The sequence below is a fragment of the Chaetodon auriga genome, chromosome 19 (assembly GCF_051107435.1).
Source record: "Chaetodon auriga isolate fChaAug3 chromosome 19, fChaAug3.hap1, whole genome shotgun sequence".
Lineage (NCBI taxonomy): Eukaryota > Metazoa > Chordata > Actinopteri > Chaetodontiformes > Chaetodontidae > Chaetodon > Chaetodon auriga.
The window spans coordinates 16,793,271-16,815,141 of NC_135092.1; the positions used below are offsets into that span (position 1 = coordinate 16,793,271).

The window sequence follows — 21,871 nt, forward strand, 5'->3', positions numbered from 1 at the left end:
TCCAGCTCTCGGTGTGAGAGAAATTGAATTTTATTGCTTATCTTTCAGCTTAATTGTTGGCAGCTGGTGATAATAATAATTATTATTCAGTTTTAAGTTGGCCGGCTAAACAAATCTGTGCTGGCACTTGCATCATTCTTTCTGGTTCCAATAGAAAAACAGGAATGCAAAGCTGAGTTCTTACTCTGCTTTGGTTCCCACGCTCGGCTCTGAATACATGCCGTAAGGATCAATGATAACACCTACAGTTAAAGAGAAGTCGTCTACAAAATAAGCATAAGTGTTTGTGAGAGATCACAGGCCTGTATACAATGTATTTTATGCTTTTGTGTGGGTGCCAGGGGGCTCACAGATGTCACATGCTCACGACTAGAAGTCAAGGTTTACTCTTCGCTGGGCTGCTGGATGCTGGCGTGTCCGCAGCCGCAGGTGCCGGTCAGCTGCACGGAGGACATGACGAGGGTGCTGAAGTCATCCACGTAGATGACGGGCACCATCGTCTGGGAGGTGGGCTGACAGCATGGCACCTGGACCTGGAGGAGGACAAAGAGAGGAGGACTCAGGACAGGAGTAAAGGGAGAGTGAAACTGACCTCTACTTCACGTAAAGTCAGAACACACTGAGTAAAAGTGGATTTTAGAGGCAAAATGAGCCCTCTGTGCCAACAGTGAATCCTCATATTTACACATCATTTCACTAATAGTGACTCAGTGCAGCCATTCTGTGCAGCTTTGAGGAAGGCCTAAACAGGCTTATCTATCCGCAGCTGTTTCAGCCCCAGAACACATCAAGGTGAACTACATGACATGCTGTTTGGAGCGCCAAGACACTGTGGTGGAAAGTAATTTCACGCATCTGACTGAAGGCAGTTTTCAGTCCATCTGAGCACGAACACTGACACACTAACACCATCTCACACACACCTGCGGGAGAGTACTATAAATGCATGTAAATGTAAATCAGCACACTTTAACATCATTAGGATTTGCACACACTTGTTCACTATTTAATCAGAGAATTATACCTGTGAGTCGGCATCCTGGACGTTGGTGAGGGATGATGGACATTGCACAGTGTTCATTTCTGGGTTGCAGAGTGCACACTGAACGATGGTAAGGCTGGTGGGATGGATCACCCAGCTGTCCCATCCCAGATCTGGCAGACAGAAAAATAGAGTTTAGACACATTGCTATATTTATTCATATATGAGTGCATGTCAGTATGCATGAACACACACACACACACATTGTTGCATACCTTTCATGAAGATCTCAGAGGCCATGGAGCAGCACTTCAGGCCTGTACTGTTTCCGCCATCAGCTGAAACAGAATAGCCTGAGACCGCTGGAACTGGAAGGACACAAACAACAAAAAGAGAGTGAAGTTTGCAGGATACGTCTGAGACCTGCAGGAGATTCTGTGAAATTTAGGTTCCACTTACTCGCAGCATCCATGGCTCTGTGAGCAGCGTCACTGAAGATCCTCCTCCACTGCTCTCTGACACCATCCAGCCCACCAGCAGGCAGCTGTGGCTCAACCTGCAAGTTGAGAGCACTGAGGAGACCCTTCCTGATGGACTGCAGTGACTCACCGTGGCACCTGAACATCACATAGCACACATGATGTTAAAAACCATTCAAGAGAAATGCACACAAATGGAATACAAAAATAAAATCACTGTTTTTACACTCCAATCAAGGCAAAAAGGTACATTAGTTACTCTATGAATACCTGTCAGATGTGGTTGTTAATTCTCAACAACAGGTGCTCTCTCAGTGCCCTCAGTATGTGAGCACCTCACAGATGTTTGACAAACATGAACTGATAACACTTATGAAGCTTCAGCAGAACAGTGTGTCACATCTCCGCACGACATTCTTAGAAAGCCAAATGGTCAACGTGACCCTGAATCTTGCACAGAATTTCCCTTTAACCCATGTGGAAAGGCCTCAGCATGCACGCATCAACAGATTACAACATCTGAGAGACAACTGTAGAGCACTGAGACTATTTTGAAAAACACTGTGACACAACAAGATGTTTTATCGTTTCATCATTACTTTGGTAATCTTGAGGAAAAGGGATTCTGAATTTCCTGCATGCAAAGAAATGTTAGCACTAACAAAACGAGAAGACTGCACAGGCGCAAAAAGTGTCAGACAACCAAGTCTGGTACTGACCTGTGAGGGGAAACAGCAGAGTCTGCAGAAGCTGCAGGTTTGTCATTGGATGGTTGCAAGACAAATGCGATCACCATCGAAGAGCCCAGAAGCATTGTCACCACAGTGAACGTAAGGGACATGGTGCGTGAGTTTGATGGTCAATCTATAGATCAACTGCTTTCGAGTCAGGGTCCCGGCAGGCGAAGGCTGTTCTGAGCTGAGCTGCCTGGTTGGACGAGGCGATGCGGTAGGAGTGACCAGACAGTGATGCTGCACAAGGTATTGTTTGTCAGGGCCTGGGAACCTGCGTTTTTATCTTCCTCTACTCCAGCTTGGCCTTGAGATACTTAACATTGTTGTTTTGTCCCCTGTGAATGAATACAGGGAGGATGACCCAGAGGAGAAAGAAAGACGGACTAATAGACAGAGAGGAACGAGGGGACCGGGCGGGGGGGCACATAAGAAATCCACAAATGAATCAGAAAACATTTGCCCCTGTGAAACAGAATTGCTTCCTTCCTAACATCCCCCTTCTGATGCCTCTTATGTAGCTTAAAGGTTGTTAAAATCAACTTATTCTACAATCATATATGGCCACTTTATTAGCTACACCTGCACAATCTAATGAAATCCAACAGAACAGCCCCACCATAACGTCTGTCTCTGCAAGGCTCATGGATGCTGCCACCAACGACACCCCAGAGAGCGTGTGTGCACGTGTTACTATGCATGAAAGTTTTACTACCTCTGACAGGGGTGTGCTGGAGACCTTCTTCAGGATCCTGAACATAAACGCGAAAAGACAAGCAAGACCAGCAGGCAGAAGTAGGCAGATAACCAATGAGTGAGTATTTTTGTCACCTAACATGCTACAGTTGTCGCTGTTTACTGGTTAGACATGCCCTGAATGTAACTTATAGCTATGTCAAATTAAAGGAATATATTCATTTGGCAACGTTACGAAACTTTGATTAGCACCCAGCAGCTAGCTTGCTTTGCAGCCATCAAAAACTCGTGCACAGGTCAATATAGCGCACTTCAATTGACTATATTTAGAATTGCTGCAGACTGGACAGTCACATAAAATGAGGTGAAATTTCCTTTTGAAGGTGTTTTTGTACTGGAGGTTTTTTCCATACGTAAATAAGGTGGGGCTGAATATATGAAACACCTTTCAATGTAATGGAGTCCAAAACAACACCTCCACTAATTATGACCTCAAACATCCACAGCTGACCAACATAAGTTCAAATAAAATAAGTAAACACAGTGTAATTTTGCACTAGAATATATGGGATTATTGCACAAGAATAAAAGTAACAAATGTAACTATTGCAACGGAATAAATGGAATTATTGCACTGGATCCTGCAGGTTTGCAGAGAAGCCATATTGCCTTTGAGGTGTCATCCAATGCTTGTTGGAGTTAAGTGTGTTTATGGCCCGGGAAGAGAAACTGATCTTAAATCTTAAACCTTTGATGATCCTGTAGCACCTGCCAGAGGGTAACAGGTCAAGCAGCTGGTGTTTTTGGAAACTTCATAACTGGATCCTGGTTGATTGAAACCAGTTGACCTTCTGAGGCATTTTAATACGTTTACGCACATTCAGAGAGGCCACAAGCCACCAAAGCACTGGAAACTGTAGTTAAGAGAGAGTTTGTATTTTTTGTATCTGCAAATCCAGAGAAGCATGGGAAGAAAAGAGCGAGTGCCTATTTTTAAACAAAGCTGTAAAACACATTTATTTCTGCGTATGGGCAGTTATCAGTTACGATTACGGCTCCCATTTTTTGGCCTGGCATGAAAGGCAGAAATCTGTGCCGATAAACTTAATAACAATATTTTTCCCCTGCGGTTGACATTCAAGGACGTGATTTGGAGGGGAGAAATGTAACACAAAGGAATTATGGGTACAGCAGGTGATGTTAATATGTGAAAGCCCAGAGCAAGTGAGCTTGGCAGCACTGACAGGTGTGTGAGCCAGCGAGGGTCAGAAGCATGCAAGGAATGCTAACTTGGAGTCCTCAGGTGCCCTCTCCTCTGAGTCCTCACTGGGGCCTAAACTGGGTCACAGAGAACTTTCCCATGTAGCCCAAATTACACAGTTAATCTGCTGCAGTCTATATCAAACCATAATTCATCAACAGTGCTGCAGGGATTCTTGGTACAAGCTGATACAAGACTTGCAAAGTTTAATTCATCCAATACAAAATGACAGGATGATTGTGAAGGGGAGGTTAGAGTGGCGGAGTAATTCATTACTTTCTACTACTTCATTACTCATTAATCATTAGAAAAAGAGCTCTTAATCATTTTACACATTAAGACGATATGTCAAATATCAAAGCATGTGTCGTGAACTTACTGACTTTTGACAGTCCTCACACACAGTATTAACAATTTATCAATGTAGTATATAATAATAAATCAGTCAGTTTTCTGTTTGAGTATTTTTACCTTTGATATTTTGTTGATGATACTTTCGTCCTTTTACCAAAGTAGGATTTTGAATTGAGTATAATGGGATTTTATCACGGTGTGGTATCACTGCTCTTCTTCATTAAGGACCTGAATACATCCTCCTCCACTGACAGCCTGTAACAGCCTATCTGGACATCCAAACACAAACATGTGATGTGATCTTGTGTAAGATGTTCTGCAGGTCTCAACAATATTGCAACATGCCACCAAGATCTCAATATCAGGTCTTAACTTATCATCAGGTCTCAACCTCTCAGTGCTGGAACACTTGAAATGACAATTGTTTCAGCATGCGCATGTAGACATAAGAGGATAACTCTGGTGGTTCTAAATTTCTTACAGAATTAAATTATTCTGCCAATAAATATTGTCAGTGCTGATATCATAGATATAATTGTCGGTTTTGGTCTTTTCGTGGGATTTGCTGAAATGAACAACAATAGATATTATTGTCAGGCATATCCTTTAAACACATGCACACATACATGAGGTCACTGTGTGATACTGCAGCTTTTAACCTCCTGTAATCATGCATGGACGAGTCCTTGAGCATCAGACGTCTCCCACCACTTCCTTGTAGTGCCGCTGGGAGTCACGCTATCGACAGCTGGACCTGTCTGGGATCACAAAGAGTCTTTATACAGAGACGAAGCACCGTGGAGGATGCGAGATGCAGATGTTCCGCCAGCAGACAGCACAACACACAGACAGGATTTTACCTTTCAACACTTCTTAATCTGACATGTTCTAAAAATGTAGCAGGATTTAAAGTAGCAAGATTCAGAAGCTACGTTAACATGAATTCACCTGTGGGAAGAATACACGCACAACAAGACGTGAACATGATCACTGCAGACAGATAGCACGCTAACTGTGACAATGTAGTTTTCCTAACATCGTCATTATCATCATTGTAATTTTCAGATTTCATAAGCAGAACTGCAGCTGTTTCCAAAGTCACTTCAGGTGAATTGCGTAAAAATATCACCGTGAAATTTTCCCAGTGGATTACTGAGATTTTTCAAACTGAGTCTAATTAAATGTGCAGCATTTTGCATAAATGTCCAGAAAATAAATCTGAACATTGGATAAAGGCAGGTTCAAACTTCTTGTTTCATTTTGTTAACACGTTAGAATCAAAGGTTTTTGCAGAGGGAATCTCTTTTTATCACTCCATAAACCAGACAATAACATAAAAAAGACATTAAAAATACATTGTTGCTGCATTTAGCAATAAAATGCTAGTTGAATAATGCTTTACAAATCAGAGTGATATACGAGCAAACCCCTCTGTAAAACCCTCAGAATGTAGAATCAAACTGCAGCGTTTGGTGTGTGTAAGTGCTGCTGAAGTGGAGATTTCTGGCTCAGAGTATCAGAAAAAAACGGTCTTTAAAATTACATTTTAAATTCTAGTTTTTAGACAGAAAACAAGACACTAAAAGTGAACAGGCAAAATAGATATTGCCATGAAACTTCCCCAGCTGATTGCTGACATTAGGACAATTAAAAAATGTTGTGTTTAACTATGCAAATGATGGACTATCTGATTAAATGCGCACTAATTTGCATGTATTTCCAGAACAGAAAACTGATCAAAAAATAATCCAAATGTGTATCTTTTTATGTTTTCTATGAGAGTATTGACGTTAATAGTTGGGTCACATGTCCTGAGTGGAGGCCAACACAAACAATTGCATCATCTGTTTATTCAGCGCGGATGCTCAGCTGTAGTAAGGTTTAATCCTAATCCACTTTCATCTTGTTTTGTTTAAGTGATCACAAGGCCTGTCGAAGACACTTGGCTCGGCTAATCACGAGCCTTCAGCCACTGTGTGTGTGTGTGTCTGTGTGTGTGTGTGTGTGTGATGGTTGAGACTGTGTATCCTCAGAGAGGGGATGTCCAATTACAACATTACACCCACTGGAACCCGTGCTGCTGTGCCTGGGAGATGGAAATGTCCAAGAGAGATGACACGCGCTTCGTTTCATCTTAAAGAGTGACAGCAAAAAAAAAAAAAATGACAAGGTTTCTTTCAATGTGCAGAAGTGAAGGAAGGAAATGAAAGAAAGGTAACGTGGCCAGGTAAGGTTCCTTTTCGGCCAATCTGGTGCTTTGTTTTTATTGAGGTGTGGTTTGTTCTGTTTTACAGCAGGTTTGGTAACATCTGCTTTCCATTAGGCCCTTCAGCCAAAAAGACTGAAGTGCTTCTTCTATCCACAGGTTATTGTCCTAAGAACTATTTCTCTGAAGATTTGTTTATCTTGTTGTTGTTTAGGATTTATTACCAACAAATTTATAGGTGTGAAATAGGCAAATAGATAGACAGCAGAAGGAAAAGTTGTTGTGCTGTATACAAAGGTCTGCTTCAAACATAAGGTCACATATTGTCGACTCTTACGTGACAGTATCTTTGTGTTTGACAGTGAAAACAGCAAAGGGTCATGGGATGTGGCATGGGAAAATCAGCCCCCCAGCTGAAGAAATGTGACAGAGGTGTGGCCTTTAACAAAATCATTATAGTGAATAGTCATACTCTCACGTTTCCATAAAAATGGGCCTTTTTATTAACGTCAGTGTCATTTCTGTTTGTCTCTGCAGTGAGCATCTCAGTTCCAGGTAAACATGTGATTTTTATTCCGTCACGTCTCCACAGCTTGTGTTCAAAACCATCTCAAAAGTCTCAGTGACACTGCTTAGATAACTTTTGCACTCTCTGCTCACTTTTCTGCTCTCCGTGAAGCTGCTACCGGTAAGTCTTTGAGCCCAGCTCTGACAGAGTGAGTGGATGTCTGGTTAGTGAAAGAGGAGGATTACTTCCTTTTTGTCTCCCAATCATCAGCGATCAGAGCGGCCGTGTTGATCCAGCGCTGGTACCGTCAGTATGTCGCCCGGCTGGAGATGAGACGCAGGTGCACCTGGAACATCTTCCAGTCTATTGAATATTCAGGACAGCAAGACCAGATCAAGGTGAGGTTTCCTCTAGCGCCACCATGAGGTTGACATTTTTGGATTTTATTGAAAAACATTCACGGTCCCCAGAGGATGAAGTGTAATAACTTTAGCGGGCCCAAACTTTCTCATATAGCGCCACCATCAGGTCAAAATTTCCATTTGTCTAATACTTTGATTTATGAATAAATATATGCAACACTAACGACATTCCCGACAACCTCAGCGGTGCGTTGTTTAGAGCTAATGAACACAGTTAACATGTTGGTGAACATCAACATCCTTGCATCGCCATGGTCAACGTGTGCTAACATGCTAACGTTAGCTCAGAGCACCGCTGTGCCTTCGTTCAGCATCACAGAGCGGATTCTTAGTCTTGTTCATTAATCTTTAGCAAATTAACCTTAATGTTCAAATTCTCCTTTTCCCTCCTGCAGCTCTACAATTTTTTTGCCTTCCTGATGGACCACTTCACCCCAGCCAGCAGTGAGAGTAAGACTGACTCTCAGCTTTCATCAGACAGTGATCTGATCTGAGCTCACCTGCTCTGGACTGACAGATGTAATGTGGTTTTCCCTGATCCACCTCCCTCACTTTCCCCTCTCTGCCTTTCATAGGAAACTTAATATCTCACATCTTTCGTAAGAATGAAATCTGCCAGGACACAGAATGGGAGAGGTACTTCTGCTACAAGAGTATCGAGGTACCCGACAGCTACAGTGGCCCCCATCTGACCTTCCCCATGACCTTCTGTGGGGTGTCGAAGCTGGTGGAGGCCTTCAAGCACAAACAAGTAGGTACACGGGCGCATTAAGCGAACTCATGGCAGATACTCAGAGCAGACACAAGCATCTAATGGTGCCTTCGTCTTTCGGCAGTCAGTTCATTCATACTTGTTTTTTTCCCAGTAGCAGCTCCATGCTCGATATGTTCTGCACCTTCTTGGAGAGACTTGGAGACTTCTAAGAGTTCTTCCAAATATCAATCAAGTCTCCACCTGCCAAACCAAGGAGATTACCATATGTGGTACGTATCAGCAGGCCTGATATGGCACACATTTCACTCTTAAAGCATTCGGTGTGCACTCACAGTGTCGCAATTATCAATGCATCGTTTATCCCTTCACAGGAGATTTACACGGGCACCTTGAAGATCTGCTGTTGATCTTCTATAAGGTATTCCACCACATATAAATCATCATATTGTCAGACAGGGATGTTCATTTGAATCAACACCTTTAACTCAACCTGTCCAGAACGGTTTGCCGTCCTCTGAGAAGCCATACGTCTTCAATGGAGACTTTGTGGATCGTGGGAAAAACTCCTTAGAGATTCTGCTCATCCTGTTCGGGTTCCTGCTGGTCTACCCCAACGATGTCCATCTGAACAGAGGGAACCACGAGGACCACATCATCAACCTGAGGTACGCTAGTGTGAGCACTGCTTTCCTCTTTCCAAACTCCCATTCAGTGGCTTTTCCTATAGGTTTTCTTGGTTTTAGTGTTCTGATTATCTTACAGCTGATGTGTAAACTAATCTTGCTATTCACTGTGTGCGTTCTCCAGATATGGTTTCACCAAAGAAGTTTTGGGAAAATATAGGGTAGGTATTGTGTATTTTCAGTATCATATAATCAAACTTAATCTCAGTGGTGAAAGAAGTATTTAGATGCTTTAGAAAAGGTAGCAATAACACCATTTAAAAAATACTCCATTACAAGCTCTGCATCCAAAATATCACTCAGGAAAATCTGTATTATCAGGAAAATGGCCTTAAGGTAGAAACAGTAAAAGTACAGACTATGCAAAGTTAATCATACCTACACCTGTCAAATAAATATAATACTTTGATACACTATGTCTGACTCCCAGTGTGGGGGTGGTATGTGTTCATTAACTGGAATAAATTACTGTGGGTTAAAGGATATTTATTCTCTAAGAGTCTGCGTCCATGCTAGCAGCTCTGTGAGTCTATACTTAGGCACAGCCGAGCTTTGAGTTGATGCTAATGTTAGAATGCTAACATGCTGATGCTCAGCAGGTATAATGTTTCCCATGTTCACCACCTTAGTGTAGCATGCTAACTTACTAATTAGCTCTTAACACAAAGTACAGCTGAGGCTGCAGGTACGTGATCATAAACTGAAGTTTTGGACAAACGGAAAGCAGGAAAAGTCAGGGCATCGCCAAAGTCAGTAGGATTCAGTGTCTGGGACCCCACAACTCCCCCCACTGCTAGCATGGCTAATCATTGCCCAGCTTAGTAAAATAAGCTGTAAACTGTCATGTAAATCACTGTAAGCTTGATTTGATGTGCAGGTGCATGGCAAGAAGATCCTAAAGCTTCTCCAGAAGATTTTCAGTTGGCTGCCTCTGGCCACAGTGATTGATCAGAAGGTGCTGATCGTGCACGGTGGGATCTCTGACACAACAGACCTTGACACGATAACCAGAATGGACAGACACAAAGTAAGAAAGGCCTTCAGCATCAACATTAAGTGTATCTGAGGTATTTTACAGGTGGCTAATTCAGTATTATCATGAACATAATGTTAAACGCATATAATCTGTGTGTTTTTGAACGTGTTCAGTATGTATCAGCTCTCAGGCCTCCCAAGCCGACCCATCATGCAGCCAATGGCAGTAAGAGTCAGACAATGAACAACAGGGATAGAGAGGCCGGTGGACCAGTGGAAAGCCGGCGTCGAGTGCGTTCTCTGACTCACCAAAGTTCAGCGGCAGCTTTCAGGTACAACCTCCAACGCCGCTCGCTCCACAGCCAGCCCACGAGCAGTCAACTCAACTGGTCATTGGAGGAGGAGCTGAAAAGGAGGCGCAGACTGGCTGGGTTTGACCAGTCCTACGGAGAGCTAACAAAGTCCGACTCTGACTCAGACCCAGAGTCTGGAGAAACAACGGAGACAGATGAGCATGAGTGGAAACAGGTAAGTGACGGGAAGGATACCGGATCAGTGGTTGTTTCTGTTTTGGCAGATGATTCAACACTGAGTACGTACATAATGCACACATTTGAATCGTGACCACCCAGATAGTGGACATGTTGTGGAGTGACCCAATGCCCCAAAATGGCTGCGTTCCCAATGAGGTGCGAGGCGGAGGCTGCTACTGGGGGCCAGATGTCACTGAGGAAGTGCTGGGAAGACACAACCTCCAGCTCCTCATCCGCTCCCATGAGTGCAAACAGGAAGGCTACGAGTTCTGTCACGACCGCATGGTGAGCACAAAAATACACGAAAACTGAAAAAAGCAGGAAAAGCAGCAAAAATGCACCAAACGACTACAGAAGTAGACTCTGGGACAAATCTTATCCTTTGAGCATTTTAATCTGACAGCGATTAGTCTCAGCAAACCTACTAAAGGTCTTCTGTCACATCCAGGTGCTGACTATATTTTCAGCGTCTAACTACTATGAAGTGGGCAGCAACAGAGGAGCCTACATCAGAATGGGCCATGATCTGGTCCCGCACTTCATCCAGTACCAGGCCAGCAGGACAAGCAGAGAGCTGACCCTGAGACAAAGGTACAGACATGCATGAAGGTGCACGAAATTTAAGGTAACAAAGAACCGTTCAAAGGACCGTGTACAGGATTTAGTGGCATCTGTGCAAAAAACACAAAAGGTTTGGTTTGTCAGTTCTGGACTACTGTGGAAACATGGCAGTAAACATTTCACAGACTAGATTACACCAAGATTCAATCGAGGTAAAACTGTGTTTTTCCTACATGTTCTTCGTCAGTATCGGGTGGACAGAGAGATCAGCTCTGCAAACTCTCAGGAAACAACTGTTTGTACATAAGTCAGATCTCATCAGTGCCTTCCAGGAGTGTGATCCCAACAACACAGGTAGAAAGGCTCAGATCATCACCATCACCATCAGTTGACGGTGTATCAGTATGGTTCATAAAGAGTTCAGTAAGAATAAATTCAACTGTACATTTCTGTCTGTGTGTCAGGGATGATCTCGCTAAGCCACTGGGCCAGTGCCACAGAGAAAGTGCTGAAGCTGGGTCTGCCCTGGAGGGTGCTGCGCCCTCAGCTTGTCAGCAGCCCCCAGTCTGGCATGGTGGACTACCAGCAGTGGATAAGGGAGTTATCCATCACTGAGCCCAAACTGGAGGTCAGCATGTACAACCAGTGTGTTTTGTCTGTATGTTTATTAGGCACAGAGCTTCAAAATCTTGGATGGATTTGTCTCTTCCACTTCAGATCTCAGATAACAGCATTCTGGAGACTATGTACAAAAACCACTCCAACCTGGAAACCATCTTCCGAATCATCGACACAGATCACTCAGGTCAGTGTGCAGCTCCATTTTCAGTCTTGCTGGTGGCGTGGCTTTATCGATGCCGGACTATCGATCCACTGCTTTGATCCAGAATCGAGTATCTTAAAAACTACAAAATGGGTTGCAATGGACATTCATGGTCCCCAGAGGATGAATCCTCCTGACTTTGGTGATCCCCTGATTTTTTATCTGGTTCCAGCAGCGGGCCAAAGTCTGCACTAATCCAGTGAAATATCTCCATTTGTATTTGATGGATTGCCTTGCATTGAGTTGCAATCCCGAATCTCTGCATGGAAAGTGAGAATATTACATCTCTATATCTGACAGGCAGTGATGAAGGTATTCCTATAAATGTAGGACATAATCTCAATATATTCTTCATTAAAATCCTTTCAGCTGAATCAACAAAACGCATAGAAATCAGACCCAATACAGATTTGTTTTATACTGCATCTTTGACAAATGCACAGCTAAATCCTCCTCCTCTTTGTTTCCTTCAAGGTTTGATCTCTTTCGAGGAGTTTCGTCAGACCTGGAAACTCCTGAGCTCTCATCTGAAAATGGAGATCAGCGACAAGGCCATTGCGGACCTGGCCCAGAGCATTGACTTCAACAAGGACGGGAGCATCGATATCAATGAGTTCATGGAGGCTTTCCGGCTGGTGGACCTCTCTGCACACGCCTGAGAGCCTGGACCAGGAGCCGTAGCTGTATCTGCTGCATAGAGACCACCAAGAACCGTCTTGGATAGAATTGTCCACCTCTTCATAAATGTCTGTGGAAAATCAATTGTGTAGTTGTATCTCATCTATTTGATATATGGGTTGATTGAGTGTGTTATTGTTTATCCATGAGCAGCCTAGATCTTTTCTACCTCTTGCTTGCCTCCTGTTTAGATACGCACAAAAAAACATCAACCACATGTGATGCTGTCTTTGCTTTCATGTCGATGTTTGGCCCAGAGAAGTTAAAGAAGTCTGTTTACCAGTGCTGAGGAGTACAACTGCATATGTGAAAGTCCAGACTGGGACAGAGAGCATTACAACAGTATGTATTATCTTAAAGTCCTGCATCAAAGAGTATGTATGAGTATTAAAGGCATTATCATTATCAGAACCACAAACTGGTTCTCTGTCAGCGGTATGTTACACATATTTGCTTGGATCCTTTTTCCTTGTTTTGTCAGTCATGAGTCACTATTTCCACTTCACTTCCAACTGTGCTCGGAAAAACTGTGTGACTAGACTGCACGAGGGGATATAATCTGTGGCAGCTGCTTAATCGGGACATGAATCCTATCAACTCAAGCCCTACTTTGATGAGATGTTGGAAAGGGCTCGTCTGACGGTAAACACAGGGGACGTGAGATGTCCCACATCAATAACCGCAGCAATGCAACAGTATGTAACGTCCTCGGATCAAAGACAGGGTATAGATGGACAGTGGTGACAGATATCAGGATACCTACATTTACAGCACGTACACGGGGGATGTGATGGAGAACTCGTTTTCAATTTCCATGAAATTTATTAATATCTTAACAACAGCATTAAAAAAGGAATACAAAGATGTATTTACAATGTATTCAGTGACAACACACGTAATCCCGTGACTTGTTTACATGCCAGCCACATTCATAGTCCCATATCCATAATCTGATTGAACGTAAGGGAAGCCAGCTATTATTAGACGACGTTGAGTCTTTCCATGAAGCTCTCTATATCGCTCCAGACGGCACAGATTAACCAGTCATTGTTTTGTTGGGATAGATAGAGAGGCATAGTCCTGATAAACCCGTCAAAATGGTGGTGAAGAGGGTAAATGCTCTAAATTCAGATTCTCTCCTGTGATGAATCTTAAAGACAAGAGACTGCCTTAAGATTAATCGAATACCATGACAAAAAGGATGTGTTGACTCATCTGGATGACAGGCACGCCACTATTTCAGAGGGCTGACATTGAGAGTCGGAGCATACCGCATCTATGTGTGATGGTTGGACAGACTCAGCTCAGGAGGCCTCCTCTCATGTGTCCACTGTCACTCAGCCCGTGCTCTATGAGCTTGATGTCTTCCAGGTCATCTTTGATGACGCTGATCAAATGACTTAAGCCATCCTGCTGCTGTTTCAAGTGCTGAAAGTAAGAAGAGTTCCAGTGTGAAAAGTCTGTGCATTCAGAGGTCTGCAAGTCCAAATACAGAGCACAGACGTTCAAACAAGCGTGTGAATGTGCTGCCTCACCTGTTTGATTTCTCTGAGAAGATCCGCATCAACACTGTAGCGCTCTTCTGATCTCACAGCCCCAAAGTGATTTTGCATGCGGATTTGGGACATTAATTCATTCAACCGACCCTGGAGGAAAAGAGAACACAAACACTCCAATAAAAACTTTGTCTTAAGTAGTGGTTTGGTCTCTAACAGCAGCCAAAAACCTCTATTAGTTCTATGGGGCCGTTTCTCTGAGTGGGTCCCAGTTTTGTTTGTCTTGTGGGTGATGTGACACTCATTCCTGCCAATGGTGTCACATGATTCCACTGATCTGCAGGTGGCATTAATGCGCAAAGATACACAGCAATGTGCCTTCAAAAGCAGTAAAGAAGAGGACTGCTTGCTAACATTCTGGTGAGTAACACTGAACTTAAGCATAGTTCCTGTTTGTCTACCCTTCAGGGCACCTTTAACTTTAACCTTTCCTTTAACAAGGATTGCAATTTTACCTGATAGGATTCCAAATTTGTGCAACTGGAATTGCCAAAATGACCACTGAAATAACTTAAAAATCATAAACACCTTGATAATTAACTCTGTACCCTCATTTTAAGTCTGGTACGCGTGCAGTGTGAATGAAAAAATTAGCCACCGTACACTTGTAATGCCTACAGCTGAAACACTAACCTTGAACTGTGTGGGGGCATTGAGCTCAGACTGAATGGTGTCCAGCTGCACCCGCAGATGCTCCTCATCCACTTGGATAGCATAACCACTTTTTCTCTGAATCTCCTGTTTGATAAGCACCTGCCAGGAACATAGAGACAATGAGGAAGAGAGATTAACATGACAAAAACTACTGGAGCAGAAAGGACAAAGCACTGCCCGCCTCGAACATATGACAGAGACACTGAAACTGTGTTCACACGTGAACTCTGAACAAAGTCTGCAGAATCACGTCGGGACATTGTCCAGAGTTGCCCTTTCACACATGGAGCACACACATCTACTGTCGCAGGGTACATGCTGTCAAAACATCCAACCTTAGTGTGGCCTGCTTCTGGTCGATGTAGTATATGCCGTATAAGCCAAGAAGTCTTATTCAGACTAAATTATGTAATATCAGGCAGACTTTTCTTGTAGATTAGTGATGGAAAATGAGAACCTTGCAAGTTTTTCTTTTGTATCAAGCAGCAAAACAGTTACTTGGCAGCTTAATTGGCATCACGTCTCCTGGAATGTGACTACTGCACATCGTGATGTCCATGCTGAAATGATCATGCAGCCCTACCTACAACATGTTTTCACTGAACAGAGGTAGAAAGGTGAGGCCGCTACCTGCAGCACCCTGTGAGACAGATCCATCAGCTTCCTCTTGTATTGGGCGATCTTGGCCACCGTGGTCGCCTGGTTCTTCTGCAGTTCACTGATGTCACTGGAGATAATCTGCAAGTCCATACGAGTGAGTAAGTGACTGACAACCTTTAACATGTTCAGTGTTTCTCCGCACCAAGCTGAAACAATCACCACCACACCGCCACACCTCAGCATACTAAGGACAGCTCAAGATGCTGCATTTCATGGTAATATCAGCGAAGTGCTTTTGATGTAAGCCCAACTTAGAAATGTGTATGTTTGGAAATTAACTCTGACAAAAATGTTTCCTCTGTCTATGCACCGTGACTGGCAAATCAAATCCAAACCAGGCTTAACAACAAATTTCTTACATGACAGTAAATGAGAGGGATTTTTTTTCCGGTGCAATTTATTCAAAGCCATATGAACCAAAATGACGCTAAAACATCTCCATATCCTGCCACTGCCACTTCCAGTTGTGTTTGTAATAGTAATTCCAGCTGTAAGCAACTTGTTGGCAGCTAGCATGAATTGGACATCTGTGTACTCTGTCCTTGACACCACAAATATCTGTTTCAAAATTCCTTTGTCGATAATCAGAGGCACTGTGTTCATGTCCAGCGAGTCTTTCTGTTACATTTACAGAACAGTAACAGACTTACATCCACTCTGGTCTGGTGCTGTTTGGTCATCTGTTCCTGGATCTGTAGCCTGCGAAGCAGCTCCTTAAACCCCACCATGGGCACTGGGATTAATCTGGAGAAAAACATTCAAAAAACCTTCAATGCCAACATGCCTTAGCACAGACAGTTCAGTTTTTGACTGACTTTCTGTAAACAAACAGCCGATACAAGAGGTGCCACAACAGACATTGGTCAGGAAACTGTATGCAAGTCATCTTGATTCTTTTGTTGAGTCATTTGTCAAACTTCTAAATAGGTCGAATAAATAAAAGGCGTTACACTTAACTTTAATGCTGCACATTATAATCCAATTATGGTATATGGCTTCAGGACACTAACTGTGGTCTTAGCTCTGGTTGAGCAACCATTGTTACAGAATTTTGTTTCCCAACTCTCCATAATGGACGTGGTGAAAGCAAAGTCAGCACGACCCATAGCTCATTTTTGCGACAATTAGGAGAATGATACCAAAGTACCAGAATTTCCCTTTCGCTGTAAAATATACTGTAGATGTTCCATGGAAAACACACCTTCATTTGAAAACATGAGGTGATGTACTCATTGGTACAGTAAGTGTAAGTGAGGAGAAATGCTATTCATTTTCAGACTGGAAGGTTTTGAGGATCTTTTCTAACTGCTCTCCTCCTTTTCACATTACTCTGATATCAGCCGTTATGGACAGTCTTGAACAGATGCTCTTAACCAACTCACTTCTCTGGGTCAGGATTGTCCACCTTAGCTTGCTCCCAAATGATGGGGTCCACTCCTAATGAGAAGAGACAACATCCTCAGTTACAATTCAAGACAATTAAATCTAGGGCCAACAATCTGATGAGCTCATCCAGAGGACGACACAAACGTGCATGCCTGCGTTTACCTGCGGGTGCATTTTGCAGCAGCTGTTTGAGCTGTGCTGGAGACAGCTCTGTGCGCGTGACCGTCATCACCACTCCAATCTGTGTGAGCTGGACCTTGATGTTGGCCTGCTCCAGATAACTGAAGAGTGTGGTGGCGGGGATCCGCTTTGAGGTGCCATTCGGAGAACGCTCCACCACGTAAACGATCACCTCTGTCCTGAGAGACAGAAGACAAATGAATAAGACCCCACATTGGTTTGTGGTTTATCTATCACAAAAGTTCTGACTGATACAGTCTTTTTGAGGCATTAGGAAACCATGTGTGTAGTAGTAGTAGTAGTAGTAGTAGTAGTAGTATTAAACTTACTGGTCATTGGGCAGGGCCTTCACACCCTCTACATTGACAGTGAGGGTCTGGTTGCTTCCCAGGACCTTGTGGAGGGACTCTACCAGCTGCTGCTGCTGAGCTCGCACATCTGCTTCCTTTTTAATGAGAATCAAGACCACTAAACCATCCTCATCCTTACTCACTGGGACACAGCTGTAGCCCACCGCCTAGGGAACAAAACACAGATGACTACCAGTTAATAGTCCAACTCAAATGAAGCTAACAACACTTCCAACCAGTGTACCAAACTATGCGCCATTACCTTGAACCTGCAGAATGGGTTCTCCTGGGTAAAGTCAACAGGTGGGTTGTTGTTGCTGTAGTAGCCCTTCCCAGTCCCCCAGTACGCCTGGAGCTGGTTCCATTTTGCTAAGATGGAGTCACGCTCATCTCCTAACAGGGTGGGTGCTGACAGAGCAGTGACCTGCTGGTAAAGGTGGGTGGGCTGAGTCTGACCTGGCTGCTGAGCCTGCTGGCTGAACAAACCTCCTAAAAACAAATGACAAACATCGCTTTCAATGTTCTGCAATCTTGTTCGGGTCACAATTTGTCAATCTTCACATGGAAACACTAAAACTGTTCTTTGGAAATATGAGCTCTCACCTTGCTGCTGCTGAGTTGGCTGGATATTAAACCCTCCAAACCCACCCAGACCAGTCGCTCCTAATCCAGTTCCAAATCCTGTTGTCCCAGTAGCAGTCCCAGCGCCAAGCCCAGAGGAGAACCCAAACGCTTTGTTCTGTGTGTTACCAAACAGGCCTCCTAACAGAAGAATGTGCAAACACAGTCAGATAATATCAGCTACATTAACACTACTGAATGCCAGTTAAGTCTACGGTGTTTGTGATATATGCTGCTGGCTCTGTGGAGGGATCACTGCAGGAGTGACAGAAAGGACTTGTGTACAGTACAGAGTGAGTGAGACATCTTGTGGCAGCAGTTTGTCGGCACTTCAAAACAAAGCTGAGTGTGCAGCAGTATGCAATGGCGCAGTTTTAGGGGTAAAGTTTAGAACACTGATAGATTGTCATTTTTCCTCATCTTCCACCTATTTTTTACCATTTCTAAAACATAATGGCATTAAATCATTAACTTCGGTCTACATTATGCTTCCTGTAGGACTCACCTCAAGTATTTGTTTGTTTTTTAATGAAACAAATAACTGTACCTCTGCATTTTAAACAACTAGAATGAAACACTGTACTCCCCTGAAAAGGGAATTTTTTGCCCTTCACTCAGTACTGCATGCATATTTTATGTCGTGCACATCCACATAAATTGCAACAAAAAGGGAAAACTCATATTTTATGTTAGGATTGAATGCAGCTACATTGCTGACCTGTGGTGTTGGCAGGAGCAGCAAAGCTAAAAGTGGACCCTGGTGCAGCGGCAGTTGTTGTAGTTGTCCCAAATCCACCAAACGTGCCTGTGAAACAACGCAAATCATGACAAATGAGAAAAGGGACGTGATACAAAAAGAGGTGAGGGATAGATAAATGGAGGAAATAAAAGAGGATGAAATCACTGATGGTACTATTAGAGAAAAATCATGATTGAGCTTTTAAGATAAATAAAAGGATAGTTTCATTCATCATTTAGCATTGTTCTTCCATCTGACAAAGAAGGTGAAAATGTACTGGGCTTCTACAAGAATCTAATGAGATGAGTGCATAATTCAACATTTTGTCCCCTCATGCAAATGAAAACAACAACGCATGACATTTTATGAGACAAAGCAGCATGTGAGATGAAAAGTCACTGCACCACATAGATGTGAAAATGGATGAAAATGTGTGTTTAAAGACACAGACTGTACTGATTAATCAATCACAAAGGTCATCTACCTGTGCTAGCCAGGCTATTACCAAAATTGAAAACAGTGCCAGTGGTGGTTGCTGTACCAAAGCACCCCACATTAAAGCTGACTGCTGCTGGGTTGGCATTTAAACCAAACCCCCCAAAACTAAACCCACCAGCCGTGGTGTTTCCAGCTCCCAGCCCCCCAAATCCTGCAGCCATCAGAGGCAGGCAGCGAAAAAGAGAGAACGACACGGAGGAGTTAAATGACAAAAGGCCAGGCCCAGTATAGGCTCAATAATTGTAAAGACAGTCTTCAAGCACCTTAACAGAGACAGGACAAAAAAAAAAAATCCATAACACGTGCATCTTACCAGTGTTGGTGGAGCCAAAACTAAATCCTGTGGCTGGTGCAGCAGCAGTGGTGGTGGCAGCCCCAAAACCAGGGGCTGTAAGAGCTATGAAGAAAAAACGAGACACAAAACAGGCATTCAGTTAAACTGGCACATAATTAGATTCGGACAGAACAACAAAGATACCTAAAAACACTCAACACAAAGTACATTCATAACTTTACTCTTTTCTTAGTGAATAAACAAAACAGTAATATCAAACATGGAAAGCAGCAGTCGCTCTTCATACAGTACCTATGGTGACTCCAAATACTATAGGTAATCTATCTCTGATAATACATTCATGGGCTCATTCTACTTGTCTTTATGATTCACTATGATGACCAATAACAGCAAAGAATATATTCAGGTTTTCATTCATGCTTTGTGGAGTTTAATAACAACAGAATAACTGAAGCTACTCAGCTCGCACAAAGCACACAACACAGTTATTGTAGAAAGCTAACATATATGTCTTATTAAACACTAATCTGTTTATATGAACTTATATTAGTACAAAAACAGTAACAGGCTGTACAGTGATACTAATCTATGTAGTATCTAAGGTAATGAATAATTCATTCTATGAATCCTCCACTGGTGTAAATTATTATGTAACAGACAAACCACAAGGATAACAATGGTGCCAAAACCACATTATGCAAACTATGTGTAAAAATATTCGCCATACATAAGTTCAGCTTTCAGTCCTGTATTAGTATAGTATGTTCCCTATTGATTTGTGTGTCCAACAACAACCTAACCCCAGACAGTGCTGAGAAAACCTCATGAAGAAACAGACTTGGACACAAGAGGTTAGTCCCGTTTGCAAGTGTCTTTTCCACTGTGCGGGAGACAATCCTGGATGCTTTACATAGAAACACTCTGGGAAGCAGCTGCTCTTTATCAAAGGTGCAAAAGCGGGGACAAACATTTGCCAAAACAACCTATTAATACTCATCCTTGAAGGCTTCTCTCATGTGAAACCACAACAGACTCCTCCCACACAGGTGAATGTGACAGCCCCAAACGGGGATAACCAGTGGTACGCATCGGAGCATCTCATATAACTCTGAGCAACAACACATCTCTGATTACTGTGGGTCAGGAGTGAGGAGAGATGCCCCCTTCAGTGAGGATCAGCACTCTGGACTTACTGCCGAATCCTGATGAGGCGGTGGTGGTGGTGGCTGCGGGACCAAAGCCAAATGCTGTTGATGCTGTGGTTTTGGGACCAAATGAACCGAATGAAAACCCGGACGTGTCTTCACAAGAACATAGAGAGTGCTATGAGATGTTGGGTGTAGTTACAGTAACGTTACAGCTACAATGAGTTTCACAAGCTGTAACGTTAGTTAACCTCATTTATGTCAAGACGGTTCGTGAGCTAGCTACAGAGAGCACTAACGTGTGAAGCATATACATTAGCCAACACAGCTAACGTTAGCATGAATGAGAATCGTCACTAGCAAGTGAGCGCTGTTCATTGCCTATCTTGACATTAAACCGAGTTGTAACATATATGGCTGAACAGCTAACTAAGCTACATGCCCCAGGTACAGAAAGCTTTTCACATTATGTTTGCCGTTAGCCGGTAGATGAACCCACCGTCATGACTGCTAACGTTACACAAGCTTGGTGTACGTTATCAGTTGATCTTTATTATTTATTTCTAAGGTATACACACTATAACGTTATTTTGACAATATGCAAGTGGAATATTCCAGTTTCATTAAAATGCTACCAGATTAAATCAAAATGTCCTTACTTGCCGCTGTGTTGCTCGTGGCGCCGCCAAAACTGAACGCCATGTTGACTGTCAGCTGGTTCTTCTTCTCCGGCCTGTTGATGCGAAGCGGTTCTCATTCAACATAACGGCGCATTACCGCCACCTACAGTCTGAGTCAGAGATGGCCAGCTATTGCTACAGCGATCAGACAAAATACTCTGAACATCTCACGGAAATATAACTTAATCGAAGTCACAAATGCAGCTACAAATGCTGGGTTACGTTAGGGGAAATATCAAATACATATATAATAGGTAATATATTATTCATAAAAGAAGACCGCACATCAAATGTTCATTCATGAAACATGAGACAAACTAAGATCTCCAACCTTGACCCATAATTTGTGACTGAACCACGAAGTGTTGTGTCAGAATAAATAAATAAAAACTATCTTAGATGCCAAATATATTTGGAAAAAGCAAACTTTGGGGTAGTACTGGTCTTTCAGACACTATTATTTATTTATTGAATTTTATGCTGTAGTGGAATCAGAATGG

The 21,871-nt window shown here is 43.0% G+C and overlaps 3 protein-coding genes across 12 annotated transcripts; 1 reads left to right on the forward strand and 2 right to left on the reverse strand.

Moving 5' to 3' along the window:
• Positions 1-383: 383 nt before the first annotated feature.
• Positions 384-2,302, reverse strand: gsdf (gonadal somatic cell derived factor). Its single transcript, XM_076758468.1, has 5 exons — positions 2,181-2,302; positions 1,442-1,599; positions 1,258-1,350; positions 1,025-1,155; positions 384-533 (listed from the first exon to the last, which is right to left on the reverse strand). Exons 1-5 carry the CDS (start codon positions 2,300-2,302, stop codon positions 384-386), a joined length of 654 nt encoding a protein of 217 aa, XP_076614583.1.
• A 4,153-nt stretch (positions 2,303-6,455) lies between these two features.
• Positions 6,456-13,018, forward strand: ppef2b (protein phosphatase with EF-hand domain 2b). Of its 3 annotated transcripts, none has more exons than XM_076758189.1 (20): positions 6,456-6,717; positions 6,798-6,868; positions 7,072-7,141; positions 7,247-7,264; positions 7,389-7,397; positions 7,488-7,615; positions 8,035-8,089; positions 8,215-8,390; positions 8,509-8,623; positions 8,726-8,772; positions 8,853-9,019; positions 9,162-9,198; positions 9,915-10,064; positions 10,187-10,540; positions 10,645-10,830; positions 10,994-11,136; positions 11,354-11,460; positions 11,571-11,734; positions 11,824-11,911; positions 12,404-13,018. In XM_076758189.1, exons 3-20 carry the CDS (start codon positions 7,090-7,092, stop codon positions 12,586-12,588), a joined length of 2,181 nt encoding a protein of 726 aa, XP_076614304.1. In that variant the 5' UTR covers positions 6,456-6,717; positions 6,798-6,868; positions 7,072-7,089; the 3' UTR covers positions 12,589-13,018. The 3 variants fall into 3 exon arrangements, with proteins under 3 accessions (XP_076614304.1, XP_076614303.1, XP_076614302.1); XM_076758188.1 differs by having other exon boundaries at positions 6,801-6,868; XM_076758187.1 differs by lacking the exon at positions 6,798-6,868 and having other exon boundaries at positions 6,456-6,730.
• Positions 13,019-13,405: 387 nt separating this feature from the next.
• Positions 13,406-21,423, reverse strand: nup54 (nucleoporin 54). 8 transcript variants are annotated; one of them, XM_076758194.1, is made up of 15 exons: positions 21,351-21,423; positions 19,565-19,648; positions 19,238-19,402; positions 18,733-18,819; positions 17,997-18,155; positions 17,656-17,882; positions 17,373-17,560; positions 17,026-17,222; positions 16,860-16,914; positions 16,128-16,221; positions 15,448-15,555; positions 14,797-14,916; positions 14,143-14,253; positions 13,879-14,035; positions 13,406-13,757 (listed from the first exon to the last, which is right to left on the reverse strand). In XM_076758194.1, the coding sequence occupies exons 1-14, from the start codon at positions 21,391-21,393 to the stop codon at positions 13,907-13,909; spliced, it is 1,767 nt and encodes a 588-aa protein (XP_076614309.1). In that variant the 5' UTR covers positions 21,394-21,423; the 3' UTR covers positions 13,406-13,757; positions 13,879-13,906. The 8 variants fall into 8 exon arrangements, with proteins under 8 accessions (XP_076614309.1, XP_076614310.1, XP_076614305.1 ...); XM_076758195.1 differs by adding an exon at positions 20,740-20,847 and having other exon boundaries at positions 13,406-14,035; positions 19,367-19,402; positions 21,351-21,414; XM_076758190.1 differs by adding an exon at positions 20,740-20,847 and having other exon boundaries at positions 13,406-14,035; positions 21,351-21,414.
• Positions 21,424-21,871: the final 448 nt, after the last annotated feature.